The sequence below is a fragment of the Mauremys mutica genome, chromosome 22 (genome assembly GCF_020497125.1).
Source record: "Mauremys mutica isolate MM-2020 ecotype Southern chromosome 22, ASM2049712v1, whole genome shotgun sequence".
NCBI lineage: Eukaryota > Metazoa > Chordata > Testudines > Geoemydidae > Mauremys > Mauremys mutica.
Window position 1 is genome coordinate 2688984 of NC_059093.1, and position 17267 is coordinate 2706250.

The window sequence follows — 17267 nt, forward strand, 5'->3', positions numbered from 1 at the left end:
AGTACTGGACAGGAACGAGGTTGTGTGGGTGTCTCCCGGCATTGTGATAACGTTTCTTTCTCCTCAAATATTATGTATCTGGTTGAGACAGAAGTTGTGCATTCTTCCCTCTGAGTTCTCCTGGCGTGATTCCAGTCAACTGCTAGCTGTGACTGGGATCAGTAGTCAAGCCAGTCGTGAGATCCTCTTCAATAGAGCAGCCCAGCCATGGGCTTTGGAGTTGAGGCAAAAACAAATCTGTGCTCCTCAGTCAGGAACAAGAAGTATATGTCCAGTTGATATCCTTTTTGCACAGTCATCATGGGCTAATGGATTGTTAATTCATCCCCCCGACTTCTGTCATCCTGCCAGAGTTCTTCATTAAGGCAGTTATTCCATGTTACGTACCACGCAGGAAACCGCTGGCTTCTGTATACTAATCCCCTTTCTCTTTTGTCTAACTTCCAAGAATCCATTGTAGGGAACTGTATGGACAGAAGTTCTCCAGGACAAGCTATGGAGATGCCCAATCATAATGGAGTGGGTTATTCTGCAAGACCAGCTTCCATTGAACACCACAGACCCAGGACTCTGCAGAGACATCACACCATACAGAACAGCGATGATGCCTATGTAGGTTTGAGAAGGTTCATGGCTGCCAGGCCTTATAGACCGTGTAAAACTTTCTATGAAGTGTTCATTCTAGGGCTGAGCAAATAGGCCATTCACTACCAGCTTATAAACCTGTGGTGCTAACTTGGAATCCAGTGCTGTGCAGAGCAATGCGATAACATGCTTCCCCCGCTGCCTTTGGAACATCTCAGCGGCATGTCCATTGTGTGCCAGGCAGGATTTCAAGTGCTTTTAGCAAAGACCGACCCAAAAGTGAAATCTCCCACCTGTGGCTAACCAAGTATTGGGCAGGTTACCCACATATACCCAAGTCCATATGAGATTTTCCTACAGGGTCAAGCGCACCCTAGGGTGCCTCTGCTGAAAACATTTGAGTTGCAGCAGGGATGAATACAGCCCAGAGTGTCTCATAAGCTGCAAAAGAACCAAACTTCCAGCCAGGCAATATTGGTGAACAACCTAGCAGTGCGGTCTCAGCCACTGAGAGAGAGGAGCAAGGACAGCTGTGCTGAGCACCACGTACATCAGCCCTTTGGGGTTAGGAAGCAGTTCTTTCATAGTCCAGGCCTGGGTAACTTTCCTTATAACTTAGTAGTGTGCTGAAAGAATATGTGCACTTGTGAATGTCGCCTTTGGTCCTGGGGGAGCACTAGGGTGTGACTCTGTCTCCTTCTGCCGTCTCCTCAGGTCCAGTTGGATAACTTGCCTGGAATGAGTTTAATGGCTGGAAAAGCACTAAGCTCTGCTCGGATGTCTGATGCAGTACTCAGCCAGTCATCGCTCATGGCCAGCCAGCAGCTACATGCCAGGGAGAGTGAGGGTAAGGACTTGCCTGGGGCTGAAAAGGCATCTTGCAGAGGTGATTGAGTTCTGCTGCAATCTGGTTTGGGTCAGAAGTGACGCTGATTTGTGTCATCCTCATCTATCAGATATGGGTCCACACCAGAGTCCCTTCCCTTGGTGGTATTCCTGTGCATAGAGCCAGCAGTGCATTAGGCATGTCGTAATACTGTAGAGTACGGTACAGTTGGCATTCCCTGTTTAAGCATGGCCAAGGGCTGGAATAATAGATCTGCATTGACAGAGCTGTGGAGGCTGAAAGATGGGGAGTTGTTGCAGGTCAGAGTTGAGGTGTGTCGAAAGCTTGCACTGATTGACTCTAAGCACTGTTACCAGCCTCCCCACAGAGCATGTGCTGGTGCTCAGTTCTGGTGCAGCCCTTACAGACGCTTGGCATTCTGGGCTGGGCTGCAGGTTTAAGCACATAGTGGCTTCCCTGGATAGTGACACTTACCTTGGATTCCTGTGACGCTCACACTACTGGCTGGAGTCCTTTCCACACATGCTTCTCAAGGTCTGTCATCACCGCCTCTCCCGGATGCCCTGAGCACCAGGGAGACAGCTGGGCTGTAGCACATAGAGCGCAGTGTGACTTCTTAGGTAGTTGTGACATCGGCAAAGCTCACTGCAATGACTTTCTGTTAAAATGAGGGACAGCCCTGCATGCCAGCCCTGAGCCACACTCGGCACCGCAGGCCCTGCCTGAGCCCTCTGCCAGAAGCTCCAATCAACGTTGCTCTCCTTGGCCCTTGGTAGACTCCAGTGTCCCAAGTAGCAGTGAGAGTTTTCTCCCTTTCACCTACAAACTCTGATGTTACTCTTTGGTCTTGCAGACTGTGGGGAAAGTTTGGAAAGTCAAGAGCACCCAAATCTAGCTGATGGCAGCCAGCATTTAAACACCTCTTGTTATCCATCTACGTGTATTACAGACGTCCTCCTGAGCTACAAGCACCCGGAGGTGCCCTTTGGGATGGAGCAGGCTGGGGTGTAGCAGGAGGGAGTGAGTATTTTTCTGTTGTTTCTGTATGTTCAGATCTTCCCTTTTCTGCCTCTAGGGTAGATCTCCAGTACCAGTTGCCCATGGGCTAGATATCCCTAGACAACTCCTTGCCCCTCCCTTAGCTGTGGGTCCTGAGAATGAAGTTTAAGATAGAGGATCTCATTGCTGAGCTTCCAGAGGTCAGTCGTTTGCACTGTTGACAGTGCCACCCTCAGAGTCTTGCTGCTGGTGACCTTCAGTAGCCACTCGGCGCTTCTGCTTTGTGTAGTCTCTGGGTGGGAGCGCAGGGATTGGTGAGGGAAGGCCTTGGGCATTTGTGCAAGGACAAGCACATGCAGCAATATCTGTCCTGTGATGTGTGGGGAAAGTGGGCTCCACACTGAGGGAGCTCTCTGAACAGCTGTACAGTGACTCAGGTCTGTCTGTTCAGCTCGTCCCCTTTCGGGGGGCGGGGGGGCAGCTTTCAGGAGCCTCGGCTGCTGTTGGTGGAAGGACACGGCACCTCCAGATGGTCGGGTCGATCTGCCATGATCCTGTTAGCTGCATGGAGCAGTGGTCACACCTCCATGGGGTGCGCAGCCCCTCCTTGGGCACGGTTCCCTTTTCTTCCAAGCCCCTTGTGGCATTGGCAGCGTGAGCGCTCGGGGCACGTAGCTGGCCGTGTCAGGCTGGAGCATGGGATGGGCAGAGGGATGTTACAGGAGAAATGTCTGTCTCTTGTCCTGGCCTTTAACACCCCTCCATCTCTTCTCTCTCTCTTCCAGGGTTTGTGTACAGCTTTGAAATGAAAAGGTCCATTTTAAACCAACAGTATCTAGCAGCATTGCGCCAAATCGCCGTAGTATTTCTCACTGAAATATCATGGCTCCTTTCCTCATAATCAGTTCCTCAGTGTGTCGTTCCTTTGGTTTCTTTCGTTTTTCCCATATTTGCCTGTAACTCCAGCTATCGTAGAGCTAACCAGAGAACCTGAGTCCTACACCCTGTGTGAAAGGATTGATGGAACCGGAGGTTTGGAGGGGGTTTTAAATGCGAAGGGCCAGGTAATCACGTATGGTGCAGACTCAGACGTTCTCCCCTTCATCCAACCCCGCTCTTAAGACGTGTCCAACATCATCTTTTTCTGGGGCCAAGTAGGAGAGCATGGGACAAATGCCTTCCCGGAGCCTGCCTGAACAGGGGAAGCAAGGGGCAGGGAGGGAATTGCAAGCTCTGCCCTTTGGCAAGCAATAAGCAGAGCTCCTGAAAACCAAGTCCCAAACCAGAGTCGTTTTCCCAGGGCTCCAGCGCACACCACATCCCACGAGCCCAGCCCCAAGGGCGGAAGAAGGCCATGCTGTAGTTTGATTTCCATATCCTTTGCATCTGAACTGATAGTAGGGCCCAGAGCTACTCTGGGGCAAGAGCATCTCAGTCTCCCTTACCGCGATGGGGGCCTGTCCAACCCACCCCCAGCCGACCAGCGGAGCAGATTACGTCCCCCACCCCACTGGTTCTTCCAAGGGATGGTTAGAACACCCCGCAGTGGTGCAATACGCTTTGTCTCGCTCATCTTCCTCTGCTTTTCTGTCACTTTTCTTTTGGTCATTGTGCTAAAAGGATCATTTCCCCCCCTCCTTTTTTAATACCTTTTCCTTTCAAACCCACATACAACCTTTTTTTTCCCCTTCCCGGGCTCCCAGTTTAAAGTAAAGACGACCCGTTGTTTCTCTTTGTTTTTCTAGCTTTTCCTCCTGATCATGTAGGAATTGTTTTATGGTAAATGTTGTTGTTTTTATTATTATTATAATAATTATTATTATTAATAAAAGACAAAAGGAATTTCTGTTTGAGAGAAATTTTTAACTAGATTCTGTTCTATTTGAATTGTGACTTGCACCTTTTGTTCAAAGTATTTTATTTCTTTTTAATGACATTGTAATTGTGACTGGTTTTTTCTCTTGTGCCAGTGGCAGAAGTGGTGTTCTCCTTTATACAAATTCAGATGTGCATAGATCTCTTCTTTCTCATTCATTTGAATTTCTTTCCTTGACTGATAGAAACCAATGCCCCCTCCAGTGGTTGGGGCTAAGGGAGTCTTTTGTGTCATCATTGCCTTTGGAACTTTAAAAGCTACAACTGAAAATTCCTATTATTGACACTTTTTTGGAATTTTTTTTTAAATAAAGGAAAAATTAATCCAACCCTCTGAATTTGCACAGAAGGAAGTGTGAGACCAGCATGGCAAAGGTTAATTTGCTATCAGCATCTCTTCCCCAAAGCAATTGTCATAAATGGACCTGCAATGAGAAGAGGAGGGGAGGGGAGAGAAGAAATCCGCAACTGACAAACGTACCTCCCAGCTCAATGTTTCTAGAAAGCCTAATGTCACTCTGGTTTGATTGGTGTGTAGTTGTCAAGTTACATTTTCTTTAACATGTAAAATAGACGGTGTGTGTTGGGGTGGGGGTGGGGGACCCAGACAGGGCTTGCCGGATCAGTGAGAAGGTACCAAGAAACACTGAAAGGCTTTTTGACATTGCTCTATATCTTTGATTTGTTTTCCTTTTGTTTACATGACATTGTATTTCTGGGAGAGTTGACAGCCGCCCTACAGTAGCCATCCAAAAGAAAAGCAGGGACTTGCTTAACCGTGCCATTTCGCAGTATCACACTTTTTTATCATTGCTTTGTATTGTAGTAATCAATACGCGCAGTATATGTTGAATGTATATTAATATACTTTGCTATTATTTCTGTTTTTTGGAAATGTCCGAAGTATTTTTTTCTTCCTCGTTTATGCTGGACTAAAAACAAACAACTTTCAGTAACTCTTTAGTCCATTTTTTGTGGGTCACTTGCAACTAGTAACTTAGTTGGACAGTGGGATCATGACAAATAAAATCATGATTATGATCTTGTGATCTCTTATTTGTGTTGTTGCTCAATATCTGATGCAAAGGAGAAGCCAGCCCGACTTGGATTCTCTGAATAGCGTCCCAGAAGTTGAAAGCTGCAGTGTGCCAGGGTTGGCTGCTCTCCAGTTGCTACATGTTTGTCTGTTATCCAACCTGCCATATGAAATCACCCTTGCTGGTGATCTCCTGACTTTTCAAAGCTGAAATAGACAGAATGGGGGCTCCTGCATAACGTGGAAACAGACTCCCTCGACCTGCTGAGCACCACCTGAGCTGAACACCTCAGGATGAAACGTACTAACACAGTTGTTTTCAGCCTTTGGTCCACAGACTGTCTAAGATTTCCAAAGGGCTCCGCGCCTCCATTCAACATTTTTTTAGGGGTCCGCAAATGAAAAAAGGTTGGAAACCACTGTACTAACACATTGCTGGAAGGTGCGTGGTCAGGGGCTGGGTGTAGGGAAGTGTCGGGGTGGGAAGGTCTTTGCCAATTCTTTGCAAATGGACAAGCACTTCCGTAGGCTAGTTGACCTTTAATACATTGACTGTCAATGGATTGACTTCGTTGTGCATCCACATGCAGCCAATTGTTTTTAAAGGTAGCACAGACCTCACTTAAGAAGCTCCATGGCTTCTGGTATGAGATGTTATCTGCTTTGCTAATAAACTTACTCAGCAGATATGGGCAGGATTTGCATGTTCTGTCTCCCTGGCTAATTTATCCCAGCTTCAGATGATGAAATGAAGACGTGCCTGTATTTTATAGTGCCTTCAGGTTCCTGGTAATTGTGCTCTGATCTGTTTCTCTGAAATCTCTTGTTTACCCGTCCTGCCCCCGCAGAGAAGATAAAGAGCAAAGCAAAGGGATTCAGAGTGGGAATTGATAGTGCCCTGTCTAAAGCTCACGTTGTGGATCCTGTGAGTATCTGTCTGTAAGATCATTCACTGTCTAAGCTCCTCCGGTCCATGCAGTGCTTGGAGATGAATCCCTGCTGCTCTGGGACCTCCATTATCACTTGCTTTCTCTCCCCCGGTTCTCGTCTCTTGATGACAAACTCAGTCTTGGGAGCTGTTTGTCCTATCCCAGCACGACCGGACTATAGCTCTGTTATTGCTCTTCCCTCTCTTTAACGTCCATGTGATTGCTCTACTGCAAATCCACTCTCAGCATCAGTAGGGGTGGTACCCATCCATCCATCCTCTGTGTAGCCTTGTCTCACTTCCGAGCCAGAGTGTGAAGAAACAGAACACAGCTGCAGAACAAGCTGCCGGTTAAATGGAGTCTCAGTGAGTCCAATGCCCTGGGCAGAGAGATTTAACCCATAACTGAAATGGGGCCACCTTGGGAGTGGAGCAAGGTGCCTGCTTGGTGCCAGCAATAGGAAGGAGAAGGGAATTACGTACACAGATGAAACTGCAGGGGGGGTTTAGTGATTTGGGATGGAATGGCCCACCTTGGGGTGTTTCCAGGACACGGGGGCATACTCCTGTGGGCTTTAACAACTCCTTGGTGTCATCTCCTGACCAGATTGGGAGGTGGGGGGAAGAGAGAGTCTCTCTCTCTCTCTCTCTCTCTCTCTCTCTCTCACTCACCGTGCTGGAGGGAGGAAGTCAGTCACTTGGTGAATCACCAACAGCCCTTCCTGCCCCAGCCAGGCCTGGCCAGAGTGATCTGCCTGGACTGCGGGATGGGCGCTCGCAGCTGGAGGGGGAATGATGCCCACAGGGCAGGAATAAAGAAAGGCCTTAGGAGAGTGTCCAGAACTCCACCAGGAAAGGTCTGTTCTGGGCCAGGGGAAAGGGAACGGCTTGTCCCAGAGCGTCCCCAGCACTGGTGTGGCTGGAGACCGGCAGGTGCCTGTTCATTCTCTGTCTGGGGCAGCTCCTGCCCCGAGTGCCCCAGATCCACCCCATCCTTGTGCTGTTTCTCTCTGCGAGCCAGGCCAGAAAGGCGGGAGCCAGCTGGACCAGCCACGTGTGATGATGGAGCAACTGGTGCAGTAAATGCAGAGCATGCTGGTGTCTTCCAGCAGGAGCCCTTGCCAGCCCCATGATCGGATCCCCTTGGTGCAGTTTGGGTGAATTCTCTGCCCTCTTGTCTCCGCTGCTGAACTATCCCAGCAGCTCATGCCCATGTCTGCGAAGAGCAAATCCTTTCCCTTGCAACGGACCAGATTGCACCAATTGCCAGGTCGCTGCCCAGGGCTGACCTAATCCCCCCCCTTCACACCACACGGCCTGCGGCCAGTTGAACGCAGGGTCGTGCCACCCATGGGGCACTCCACAGGTTGGGCTGCCTCCTGCCATGGCTGTGAGGAATCCTGTCAGTTTAAATGGCCAGAAAAAGGAGTTGATACCCTGGCCTCATGCCCTCCTCCCCTGGCCCCATACGGGCCAAAGGGGAAGTGCGATGGGGCGAGCCCCATGTTCCTCAGGATAATGCTTAGGTAGGTGGCTTGGCTTAGGATAGTCTCGGCTCTGGAGGTCGTCCCCAGGGCTGAGCCTGGGGATTGAGGGAGTTCGTCAGAGGCCGTGGCAGGGTACAGGGAGGCCAGAGCATTTGGTATTCCAGACTTTGAGCCCCACCTCCATTCCAGTGGTCCTATGCCCCCCATTGCACACACCACCACAGGACTCGGCGCTATCTGCCTGGCAGGTTCCCATTTCCCTGAGCGCTGGCCTGACCTGTGCTGGGCACACGAGGCGACTTGCGAATGGTTACTTTAGAGCTGGGGGGGGGCGGGGAGTACGTGGTGGCTAGTGCACCTCTCATTGTTTCAAAAGAAACAGACGAGGGCCTGAGGTGTCCTGAGAAAACAAAGCTGAATGCCTGAGGATGCAAATCTTGCCCACTGGCTCCCATCGAATCTCAGGGGCTTCTGAAGGGCAGGGGGTAGGGAGGGGTCCCAATGGGGCTGGTGGAAAATCTAGGTCAGCTGAAGTGTAAACAGCCTAGCTGGTCTGGAGGCTCCCTCTGCCTGTTTGTCCTCCCAGGCAGTTGCTCCTTGATCGCACCCATCCACAGCGGGGATGTGTTCGATCCTTGAACTCTAAGCGCCACATAATCAGAACTTGGGAGTGCTTTCCCGAGCTTATCTCCGTGATAAATCCCCTCTCCAGTATAAATAGCAGCATTGGGGACGCACAAGCCACACTCAGGAGGAGGAGGAGGAGCAGCAGCAGCAGCAGGAGGCAGCGAAACTGGTAAGCGCCTCAATCCTTCTAGGAGTGTGACTTGCTGGGAACGGTTCCTGGTGAGAGCTGGGGAGTCCTGCCCGGTCCTGGGGCCCTGGAGCTGCTCTCTGTGCGGCCCTGCTGCGCTGGGAGCCTCCCTCCGTCCTGGGAGGTTACGCTCAGGGCATGTTTAACTGCTGTGAGAGGTGATGGAGAGGAGGTGCTAGCCTCACTCCACCCTGGGAGAACTGGCAGCAGCAGCATGGCTGGGAAGCAGAAAGATCACGAGCCCTACACCCATTGCCTCCCTCTGGGCGCTTGCTCGCCCCGTTGTAAAGGCACCAATGGCCTTTGTTACATGGTCTCGCCAGTTGGGCTGGTGCAGAGCCCTGAGATGCCTTAAGTGGGCAGGGGCAGAATGGGGCAGTGCCAGGTGGGTAAGTGGGTCTCCCCTGGGGGTTATGGGGGGGGATAATGGCAGAAGGAGCCAGGCTTGTCCCAGATTGTCACCGTCCTCCGGTGATCGATCATCGACTGGCACCTCCTCGCTCTGTTAAGCAGTTTCTATTGAGCCCCCAACTCTTTTGCCTTCTCCAGGTTGAGAGACGCAGCCGAAGATGAGATCCGCTGTGATCCTCGCCCTGGTGTTCCTCACAGGTAGGGCCAAAAGCCAGCACGCGTCTTGAAGGGGGGGTGAATCCAGACACCCTGAGCAGGGAGGGCGGAGGAGCCGTGTCCAGGCCCAGAAGTCAGAGCCCTGGGCAGACCCGTGTGCCTTGCTCTGCAAGGGGCCAGGCCCCGGCAGTCTCTGCAGAAGGCATCCAGTCTAGAGCGACCCTACAAGCGGTTTGGAGACGACCCTGCTGTCAAACAGCCCCTGCCTGGGCCAGGGAGCAGAGACGAGCTATGTGCAGCAGGGAGAGCGGGGGGCACACTCGGGTTGGCAGGGTGGGCCAGCGGGCAGAGGTTTGGGAGCCAGGAGCTCTGGAGCAATAATTTTGGCTGGGCCAGGTGAGCCCACTGCCCCCGGTTGAAGGACCCAGCCTGTAACCTCTCCAAACCAGAGACGTGTAAAACCAGCCAGGCTCCCCCAGGAAACCCTTCCCGCCTAGGGGGCTGGAACAGCCAGGCACCATCCGCCACGCCCGCGGTTGGTAGCGCAAGCAGCTGCCGGCTCCAGCCCAGGGGCAGATCTGGCAGGAGGTGGGGAGGGTCTCCGGAGTGGGGTTTGGGGAGCTGGTCCTGAGCCCTCTTGTGCTTTCCTTGCAGGGACTCAGGCTCGCTACTTCTGGCAGCATGACGACCCGCAGACACCCCTGGATCAGTTCAGGGACATGGTCCAGGTCTACCTGGAGACCGTCAAGGCCAGTGGCAAGGAAGCCGTTGCCCAGTTTGAGGCCTCTGCAGTTGGCAAACAGCTTGAGTGAGTAGCTGACTCTGGGGAGGAGCAGGCTGTTAGGAGGGCCAGCACCAGCCCTATAGCCTTGGGCCCTACATGTGCAGTCTGTGATGCCCCCGGTTCTGAAGCCACCCCCCACGTGGCACCACTGCCTTCTGCTGGTTGGAATGAGAACTGCTCCACTGTGTGTGTCCGGCCCTAGGACCCAGCAGCTAGTGGTGACCACAAGCCCTGCCCATGGAGCTAAGGGGGCTTTGTCACTGTGGGGTGCCCGGTGGCCCGCACTGCACAGCAGCTGACAGCTGAGACACCCCTCACCATTGCGGTGGATCTAGCACTCTCCCTCCTTCCACTGAGTGAGCCTTGTCATCCCAGGTTGTCTGGGGAAACTGAGGCATGGAAGAGGTTAATTCTACCATTGACTTGGCCCAGAGCTGCGGTGTCAGCCACACTGAGGCCCCAGGCATCTCAGTCTGAGCACCCAAAATGTGTGAACCCTTCTGAACCTGTGGGGTGGGGTGACTGGCCAGAGGGAGGCGGCGGCAGAGCTGGGATTAGCGCATGGGAGTTCCCAGCTCCCGGTGTTAGTCCCATAAGGCAGTGGCTGGGAGCAGCGCCCATCTGCCGGCTGTACCGTCCCCTCCCTTCTGGGAACAAGGCTGCATCTCCAGGCCTCCCTGGGCTTTGCCAGGGGAGAGGCCATGCAACAGTGTGTAACCCCGGCCCTGTTTTCCCCTGCAGCCTGAAGCTGGCTGACAACCTGGACTCCCTGACGGTGGCGGCACAGAAACTGCAGGAGGACCTGGCTCCCGTCTATAAGGAGACCTTGGGGCTGTGGATGAAGGACACCGAGGCCCTGAAGCAGGAGCTGACCAAGGAGATGGAGGCGGTGAAACAGAAGATCCAGCCCTTCCTGGAGCAGTTCTACAAGAAGTGGACAGAGGAGCTGGAGACCTATCGCACGAAGCTGGCGCCCATCGGTGAGGAGCTGAAGGAGATAACCAAGAAGAACGTGGAGGTCCTGCAGCAGAAGCTGACCCCTGTGGCTGAGGAGGCCCGGGACCGGCTGCGTGGGCATGTGGATGAGCTGCGCAAGAACCTGACCCCCTACAGTGACGAGCTGCGCCAGAAGCTGACCCAGAAGCTGCAGGAGATTCGGGAGAAGGGCATCCCCCAGGCTGCCGAGTACCAGGCCAAGGTGATCCAGCACCTCACCGCCTTCCGAGAGAAGGTCACGCCCCTCATGCAGGATTTCAAGGAGCGCCTGACCCCCTATGCCGAGAACCTCAAGACCCGCTTCCTGAACCTGCTGGACACCCTCCGAAAGAATGTGGCCAAGGCCAAGTAGTGGCCCCAGGCCAGGGACTGACACCCCCTCCCCTAGCCACAATGAGCCCCCAATTGATCAGCCACTGCCCTGCGTTCCACTGCTGCTAGTGTGCATCCGGGTGATCGCACCAGGTGTGCTCACCTCCCTCCTTCCCCCAGCGCCTCTGCCCTTTGTGGCTGTCACTTACTGATCAATCACTGTAGAACGAGGGTCCCTCTGCTGGGGGGCAGGGGCTGGGGTGGAAACCAGCACACGCTTCACAGCACAGGGCAAAGGCCAGTCCGCTGGGACCATCCTGCCCAGAGCTGCTCTCCCTGTTCCAGGCTCGGGGCTCCCACCTGCCCAACCTCCCCCCCAAACTCTTCGTTCTTGTTTCTTTGTTTTGTCAAATAAAAGTGATTTAAGTTACAGGAGCTTGTGTTTGCAGGGGATTTCCTGGGGCTGGGGGGGAGCACCAAATGGGAGGCTGAGGGCACTATGGGGCCGGGAAGACATAGGAGCTCTGTGGGGGCTCACGGGGGTCCGTGGGCTGCAGGTGACTGAAGGGAAGGGAGGGGCTGTGCAGACCAGGAGGGAGGTTGGGGGGCAGGAAGAAGAATGGTCTGCAGGCGACATGGGGCGAGGGGACCCTGTGGGGAGCCCTCCCAGGTGCTCCCTTTCCCACGCTCTAGCAGTCCCAGTGCAGGCCCGCAGAGCACCCTGAGCTGAGCGGGAGGTTGCCCCAGGGTGGCTCTTTCCAAGGGGTGTTGATCAGAATCACCTTCCCGCAGGCCCAGCCTCCCAGCCGAACCTGAGAGCTCTGGGAGCCCCGAGGGAGACGCGGATGTGGGGCTAGGGGGCGCTGGGCAGCAGACATGGGGTGAGGCCATTGAAGCTCCCCAGGGGAATGAGCCCCTCAGGCTCAGCCGTGTCCCTTGTGCATGGAGCACAGGAGATGCGCTCAGCTGGGCTGTTATAAACCTGCTGCTGAGGGGCGCATCAGCCGGCTGGGGCTGGCAGCTGGGGGCAGGATGTGGTCCAGAGCAGGTCAGAGCTGAGGGCCATTAGCGGAGCTGGCTAGGACAGAGCAGGTGAGGCCTCACCAGAGCCGAGCCAGGCGGGGCGGTTAGCTTGGCCCTGCAAACTCAGCTGCTCCTGCTCCTGCAGCCATCTTGGGGGTTAGAGTGTGTGCGACACCCACCCCCTCCCAGCATCACACCAAGATGGGGCGTCCGGCCGGGCCCTGGTGCTAGCTTCCCCCTCTGTAGCAAAGCGGAAGCTCTCTGGTCACTGCCGCTGAGACAGCCTCTGGCAGCCGCCCGGCAGTGCTGGCTGTAGCCTGAGCCTTTATGCCCCCATAAGCCTTGTTTCCATCTGCTTTCAACCCGCCGGTGCCAGCGCCAGGCCATGGGCCCACTGGGTGGGGGTCTGCAGAGGGCAGCCGTGTTGCACAGCTCTGGGGTCTGCGTACAATAACCGCCCACCCGGCTATGCTGGCTGCAGGCTTAGACAAAGCCCCATCAAGATGCTAGCTGGGAGAACAGCCACCCTGCGCGCTGGCCCAAGATTTTCAGTCACCTTGAAAGGGCCTGATCCTGAGAAATTTCTAAAAATCCAGCCCCGTTTCCGGTGTCTTGGGCGGGGAGCCCCCAACCACAGCAGTGGCCTTGTTCTCTACCTCAAAGCATATTCTAGGCTGCCATTGTTAAAGCAGCATCTTCCCATGGGGCCAGGTTTCCCCAGGTAACCAGCACCCCATTCCCCTGTCGTCCTTCCACTAGAAACAGCTGCAGTTCCTAGGTACCCAAGAAAAGCAGGTGGCACAAGGGGGCGGAGGCATGCACAGTAGGCCTAATGCTGACTTCATTCATTGCTATGCAGCGAGCTGGGATGGGCCAAGCATGGGCATCCCTGGGGTAGGGGCTGGACTGGGGGCCAGGGCACTCACCCGAGGCCGAGCCTGGGGGTTGGTGATTCATTGGCCAGTAAATCCCATTCTGGGCAATTGTTCCCAAATGCTAGTTGGTTCCGATGAGTCTTTTTCCTTTACCCAGTGCTTAAGTTGTAATGAAAGAGGTGCCAGGGCTCGAGCAACATTCATACCTGCTGCAGCAAGCCCAGAGGTGCCAGGACTCAGCCCTGCCAACATCAAACACTGCCATTACCTAATGATGGGTATTGCACAGAGAATGCAAACAGCTCCTCAAACCCAGTCCTGCTTGCTCCTGGGAGCCTGTTCACTGCATACAAGCTGTGTACGCTCTCACTGCAACACTCCAGTAAAGCCCACCAAATGCAGCTCAAGTTGACTTCATTTTATTGCAAGACACATGATAAACTTTGAGTTATGATGTTTTATAAGGAGAAAAAAACCCAGCCCCTCCAAACCAACACACCAGCTGGTACCAAAACTCCTGGGCCCCAGTGGAAGTAGCATATGAACATGCCACGCTGAGTGGAGACTGAGTTACTGGACAGGCAGGCAGGCAGGTGGGAGAGCGCTTAGATGGACGGATGCTGGGCGCTCTGCCCAGAGCAGGGAGTCAATTTGGTTACAATTTGCATTGTGCATCCTGCACCTGCACTCACTCAGCTGAGAACCCAACCAGAGCTGCTGATGAGGGGCTCACTGCCCCGGCGGCTGTAGCTCCCAGAGCGCAGAGAACTTGTCCTTTAGCACATCCCAGAACTGGTGTATGTCCTCAGCACGCATATTGACCCAGTCCCTGAGGGAGTAAACACAAGGAGGGGGGAGCAGAGGAGGAGGTTATATTGAAAGGGGGGCCCTATATGCAAAGGTCTAACACAGCCACTTGAATAACATGACTCAGTGCAATCAAGCTGTGAGGTACACCCATGCGGTGCGGGGGCAGAGAGGGAAGGGCAGTATACGGGGCTCTGTGGCTGTCCCTGTGCTATAAAATGCTGCTTTAATAAGCAGCGCAGGGTCGCTGCTGGGTGGGGCATGGCTTTTAGAATCACGCTGCCAAGCCTGGATCTCTGAGAAACCCCTTGGCCACAGGGCATCCCCCTGTGGGCTGGGGATTGTGCTGGAGCAATGGGACTGGTGCACTTAGCCACAGAACCAGCTTCCCCCATCCTGTCCTGGGCTCACAGAGGGACCATCTGTCCATGGCCCATTCAGTCCCTGCCCTTTCACTGAGCTGCCAATTAGACGACCGACTCATGGGGTATTTTGTGTCCTGAGAGGGACTGGACTGCGCCCCCTGCTGTCTCCTGCCTATGCCCCTGGATTAACCAGTTTGCATTCCGGGGCAGTCAGAGCGCTTGGGGGTCGCTGCACCCCATTGCCTCGGCGTGACGGCTCCCTCTCCCAGCGGAGCGCCCCCAGCTCCTGGAAAGGCGGCTGAGTACAAGAGCCAGCCAGGTGTTTGCCTCTCAGGAGAGGCACTGTGCGCAGACCAGCTGCTTGGGGGCCTCAGCCAGGACGGGTGCCACTCAGGTGCTGACCCTGCAGCGCCCAGGGCCCTCACCTGCAGCTGTGGGACACTCAAGGTCACAGGAGCTTCGTCACCGGCCTCCTGGGCCCAGGGTTGTATCCCAGCATGTTCCACACTGGTGAGCAGGGGGCTGAGGGCTCCTGCTTGCTGTTCCCTGGGGCAGATCTCTGCAGCTCCAGGGGCTGCTGGGCACTGCCCAGCCCTGTATCTGCCCCTAGCCTGGTCGCCAGGGTTCTCCAGATGCTGGCTGTGCCTGGGCAGGGGAAGGGCTTGTGGGGAGAGGTGGGGGAGATCCCGGGGTCAGAAGGGATGGGCGGGGGCGGGGGGGGGGCGCACCTGGCCTGCTGAGCCACCTCCGATTCCTGGACCTTGGTTAAGGTGTCCTTGGCCGTCTGCGCCACCTGGTGGACATAATCTTGCACCTTCTTCACGATGGTTTCCTCCTCCCCGGGGGCGGCCGCCTCTGCAAGCACAAACCAAGCCGTGTGGGGAGGGGGTAGTGGGAGGTTCTGGGGGGTATTAACAGGAGTGTTGTATGGGCAAGAGCCGTCCTGCTCTACTCGGACAGCTGGAGTCCTGTGTCCAGTTCTGGCTGCCCCAACTTTAGGAGCCATGTGGACAAACTGTTGCTCTTCTCTGCACTCTCTCCAGACATGATCAAAGGTTTAGAAAACCTGGCCTACAAGGCAAGGCGAAAAACCAGGACGTTTAGTCTTGAGAAAAGAAGATGGGGGAGGGACCTGATACCAGTCCTCAAACACACGAAGGGCCGTTATAAACAGGGCGGGGATCAGTTGTTCTCCACGTCCACTGAAGGCAGGACAAGAAGCAATGGGTTTAATCTGCAGCCAGGGGAGATTTAGGTTAGAGAATAGGTAAAAATGTCTAATTAAGGCTAGTTAAGGTCTGAACCAGGCTCCCAAGGGAGGCTGTGGAATCCCCGGCACTGGAGGTTTTTAAGAACACGTTGGACAAACAGCTGGCAGGGACGGTCTAGGTTGTCTGGTCCTGCCTCAGCGCAGGGGGATGGGCTGGGTGGCTCTGGAGCTCCCTTCCAGCCCTGCATTTCTGTGAATCTCTCTGTGCCTCCTGCTGCCTGGTAACTAACAGCACTTCCATGGCTGCGTGATTCCCCTTCCCTCCTCCCCACCTCACCCCCCAACCTGCTCCCCCCACCCTTTCCATCTCTTGCTTATACCTGATTCCTTCCTCCCACCCCCGCCGCCCAACTCTGCCCCCCTTTCCCTCGCCCCCAGGGGGTGGCGGCTCTTACGTGCCACGGCAGCGAGCAGTGCCAGGCCGAGGAGCGCGAGGAGGAGCAGGGCCTTCATGGTGCGGGCTGAGGAGAGAGCAGCAGAGCGGTGAAGGGCTGCAGGGGCCATCCCAGTGACAGCACCCTCACCCGGCGTAATGGCACCCCCCTCCCATGCCCCCCACTGGGTGTGGTGCACCGAGCCCCCCAGGCCTCTCGCGGTGCCCTCTGGACATGTAGGCACAGCCTGCCCCAGGAGCCAGCGGCTGCAAACCCAGCGGGCTGCACAGTGTCAGGGCCAGCACTCACACCCCAGCCTGGCACCTGGGGAGCCAGGAAGCGGGCGGCCGCTGCGAGTTGAGCTATGGGGGCAGAGCGTGCAGCAGGGTTCAGCTCCACCGCTTGGAAACAAGGGGGCTCCGAATAAACAGGCACCCCTGTCTGTCCCCCACGCATGCCCCAGCCCAGCCCAGCAGCACCAAGCTGGGGGAAGGACACTGTCTCCCCACATGCACACTGGCTCTGCCAAGCCGGGCTGCCTGGGGTCTCCCCCTGCAGCAGCAAACTGCGCTCTGGCCCCACAGGCTGCAGCGTGTGTGTGTGGCAGGGAGAAAGGCTGGCGGCTTCCCCAGCACAGGCAGAGGGCTGACGGCCCGAGCCACAGCAGGCAGAACACAGAGTCCCTTCAGGCCGATTGGGTCCTGGCCTGCTCTTCCCAGCATCAGAGCCAGTGATGTGGCCTGTTCCCACGGCCCCTGGCCCGCGAGCGCAGGCCCCGCAGCAGCGCTTTGCGGCTGGCTCAGGACACACACAGGAAAGTTTGATGGTCCTGTCTGCATGCGGGGGGTCGTGCCATTAAGCTGCACACACCTCCCAGGGGTAGGGAGTGCCCTTGCCCAGGGCAGACCAGGCAGCCGCCTGCACCCGCTGTTCGTGGGTGTGCACAGAGCTTAGCGCGAGGCAGCAGCTGCTGCTCAGCAGCATTCCCAGAGCGTCCTACGGGGACTCTGGAGGCTGGTTCACCGGGGGCAGGACTGGCTTTTCCCTGTTATCTCCTCCCCGCTTGCAGCCAGAGCTGCTTTTCCTTTGCAGTGATGCTCTGCGGCTTGAAATGCAGCTGACTCACCCCCAGGTGGGCACGAGCCCCAGCCATGTCCCTCCAGCCCCAGCCCCAGGATCTAACGTGTCAAACTCCAGGCTTACCTGGCTGCGTTGCTTCCTGGGCTTTACTAACCAGCTAGAGCCCCGGCTTCACGCTTTTATACCGCCCCAGGAAGCGGCCTCCAGGGGACGTTTGGGCAAAGGTCAGCGGGGTGGCTTGGC

At 55.5% G+C, this 17267-nt stretch overlaps 3 protein-coding genes across 10 annotated transcripts in view; 2 read left to right on the forward strand and 1 right to left on the reverse strand.

The window, feature by feature from the left end:
* Positions 1–5347, forward strand: part of SIK3 (SIK family kinase 3) — a 147806-nt gene extending 142459 nt beyond the window's left edge. For 7 of the 8 annotated variants that reach the window (XM_044996852.1, XM_044996855.1, XM_044996856.1 and 4 more), the window contains 4 exons: positions 449–612; positions 1300–1432; positions 2286–2452; positions 3217–5347. In XM_044996852.1, the coding sequence (XP_044852787.1) occupies positions 449–612; positions 1300–1432; positions 2286–2443 (455 nt within the window). In that variant the 3' untranslated portion in view covers positions 2444–2452; positions 3217–5347. The remainder of the gene's footprint in view (positions 1–448; positions 613–1299; positions 1433–2285; positions 2453–3216) is intronic. The other variant, XM_044996853.1, reaches the window with a different exon arrangement.
* A 3105-nt stretch (positions 5348–8452) lies between these two features.
* APOA1 (apolipoprotein A1) lies at positions 8453–11660 on the forward strand. The gene is made up of 4 exons (XM_044996861.1): positions 8453–8553; positions 9121–9180; positions 9793–9946; positions 10664–11660. The coding sequence occupies exons 2-4, from the start codon at positions 9141–9143 to the stop codon at positions 11268–11270; spliced, it is 801 nt and encodes a 266-aa protein (XP_044852796.1). The 5' UTR covers positions 8453–8553; positions 9121–9140; the 3' UTR covers positions 11271–11660.
* A 1871-nt stretch (positions 11661–13531) lies between these two features.
* Positions 13532–17232, reverse strand: APOC3 (apolipoprotein C3). Its single transcript, XM_044997394.1, has 4 exons — positions 17148–17232; positions 15966–16031; positions 15029–15155; positions 13532–13957 (listed from the first exon to the last, which is right to left on the reverse strand). Exons 2-4 carry the CDS (start codon positions 16021–16023, stop codon positions 13858–13860), a joined length of 285 nt encoding a protein of 94 aa, XP_044853329.1. The 5' UTR covers positions 16024–16031; positions 17148–17232; the 3' UTR covers positions 13532–13857.
* Positions 17233–17267: the final 35 nt, after the last annotated feature.

What these genes read in the sequence shown, in the direction of transcription:
- APOA1 (XM_044996861.1), top strand. Translation starts at nt 9,141, where the DNA reads ATGAGATCCGCTGTGATCCTCGCCCTGGTGTTCCTCACAG. An exon ending in CGCCCTGGTGTTCCTCACAG is followed by an intron (nt 9,181 to 9,792) that starts GTAGGGCCAAAA and finishes CTTTCCTTGCAG; the next exon opens with GGACTCAGGCTCGCTACTTC. An exon ending in GCAGTTGGCAAACAGCTTGA is followed by an intron (nt 9,947 to 10,663) that starts GTGAGTAGCTGA and finishes TTTCCCCTGCAG; the next exon opens with CCTGAAGCTGGCTGACAACC.
- APOC3 (XM_044997394.1), bottom strand. Translation starts at nt 16,023, where the DNA reads ATGAAGGCCCTGCTCCTCCTCGCGCTCCTCGGCCTGGCACTGCTCGCT. An exon ending in ACTGCTCGCTGCCGTGGCAC is followed by an intron (nt 15,156 to 15,965) that starts GTAAGAGCCGCC and finishes TTGTGCTTGCAG; the next exon opens with AGGCGGCCGCCCCCGGGGAG. An exon ending in GAGGTGGCTCAGCAGGCCAG is followed by an intron (nt 13,958 to 15,028) that starts GTGCGCCCCCCC and finishes TTACTCCCTCAG; the next exon opens with GGACTGGGTCAATATGCGTG.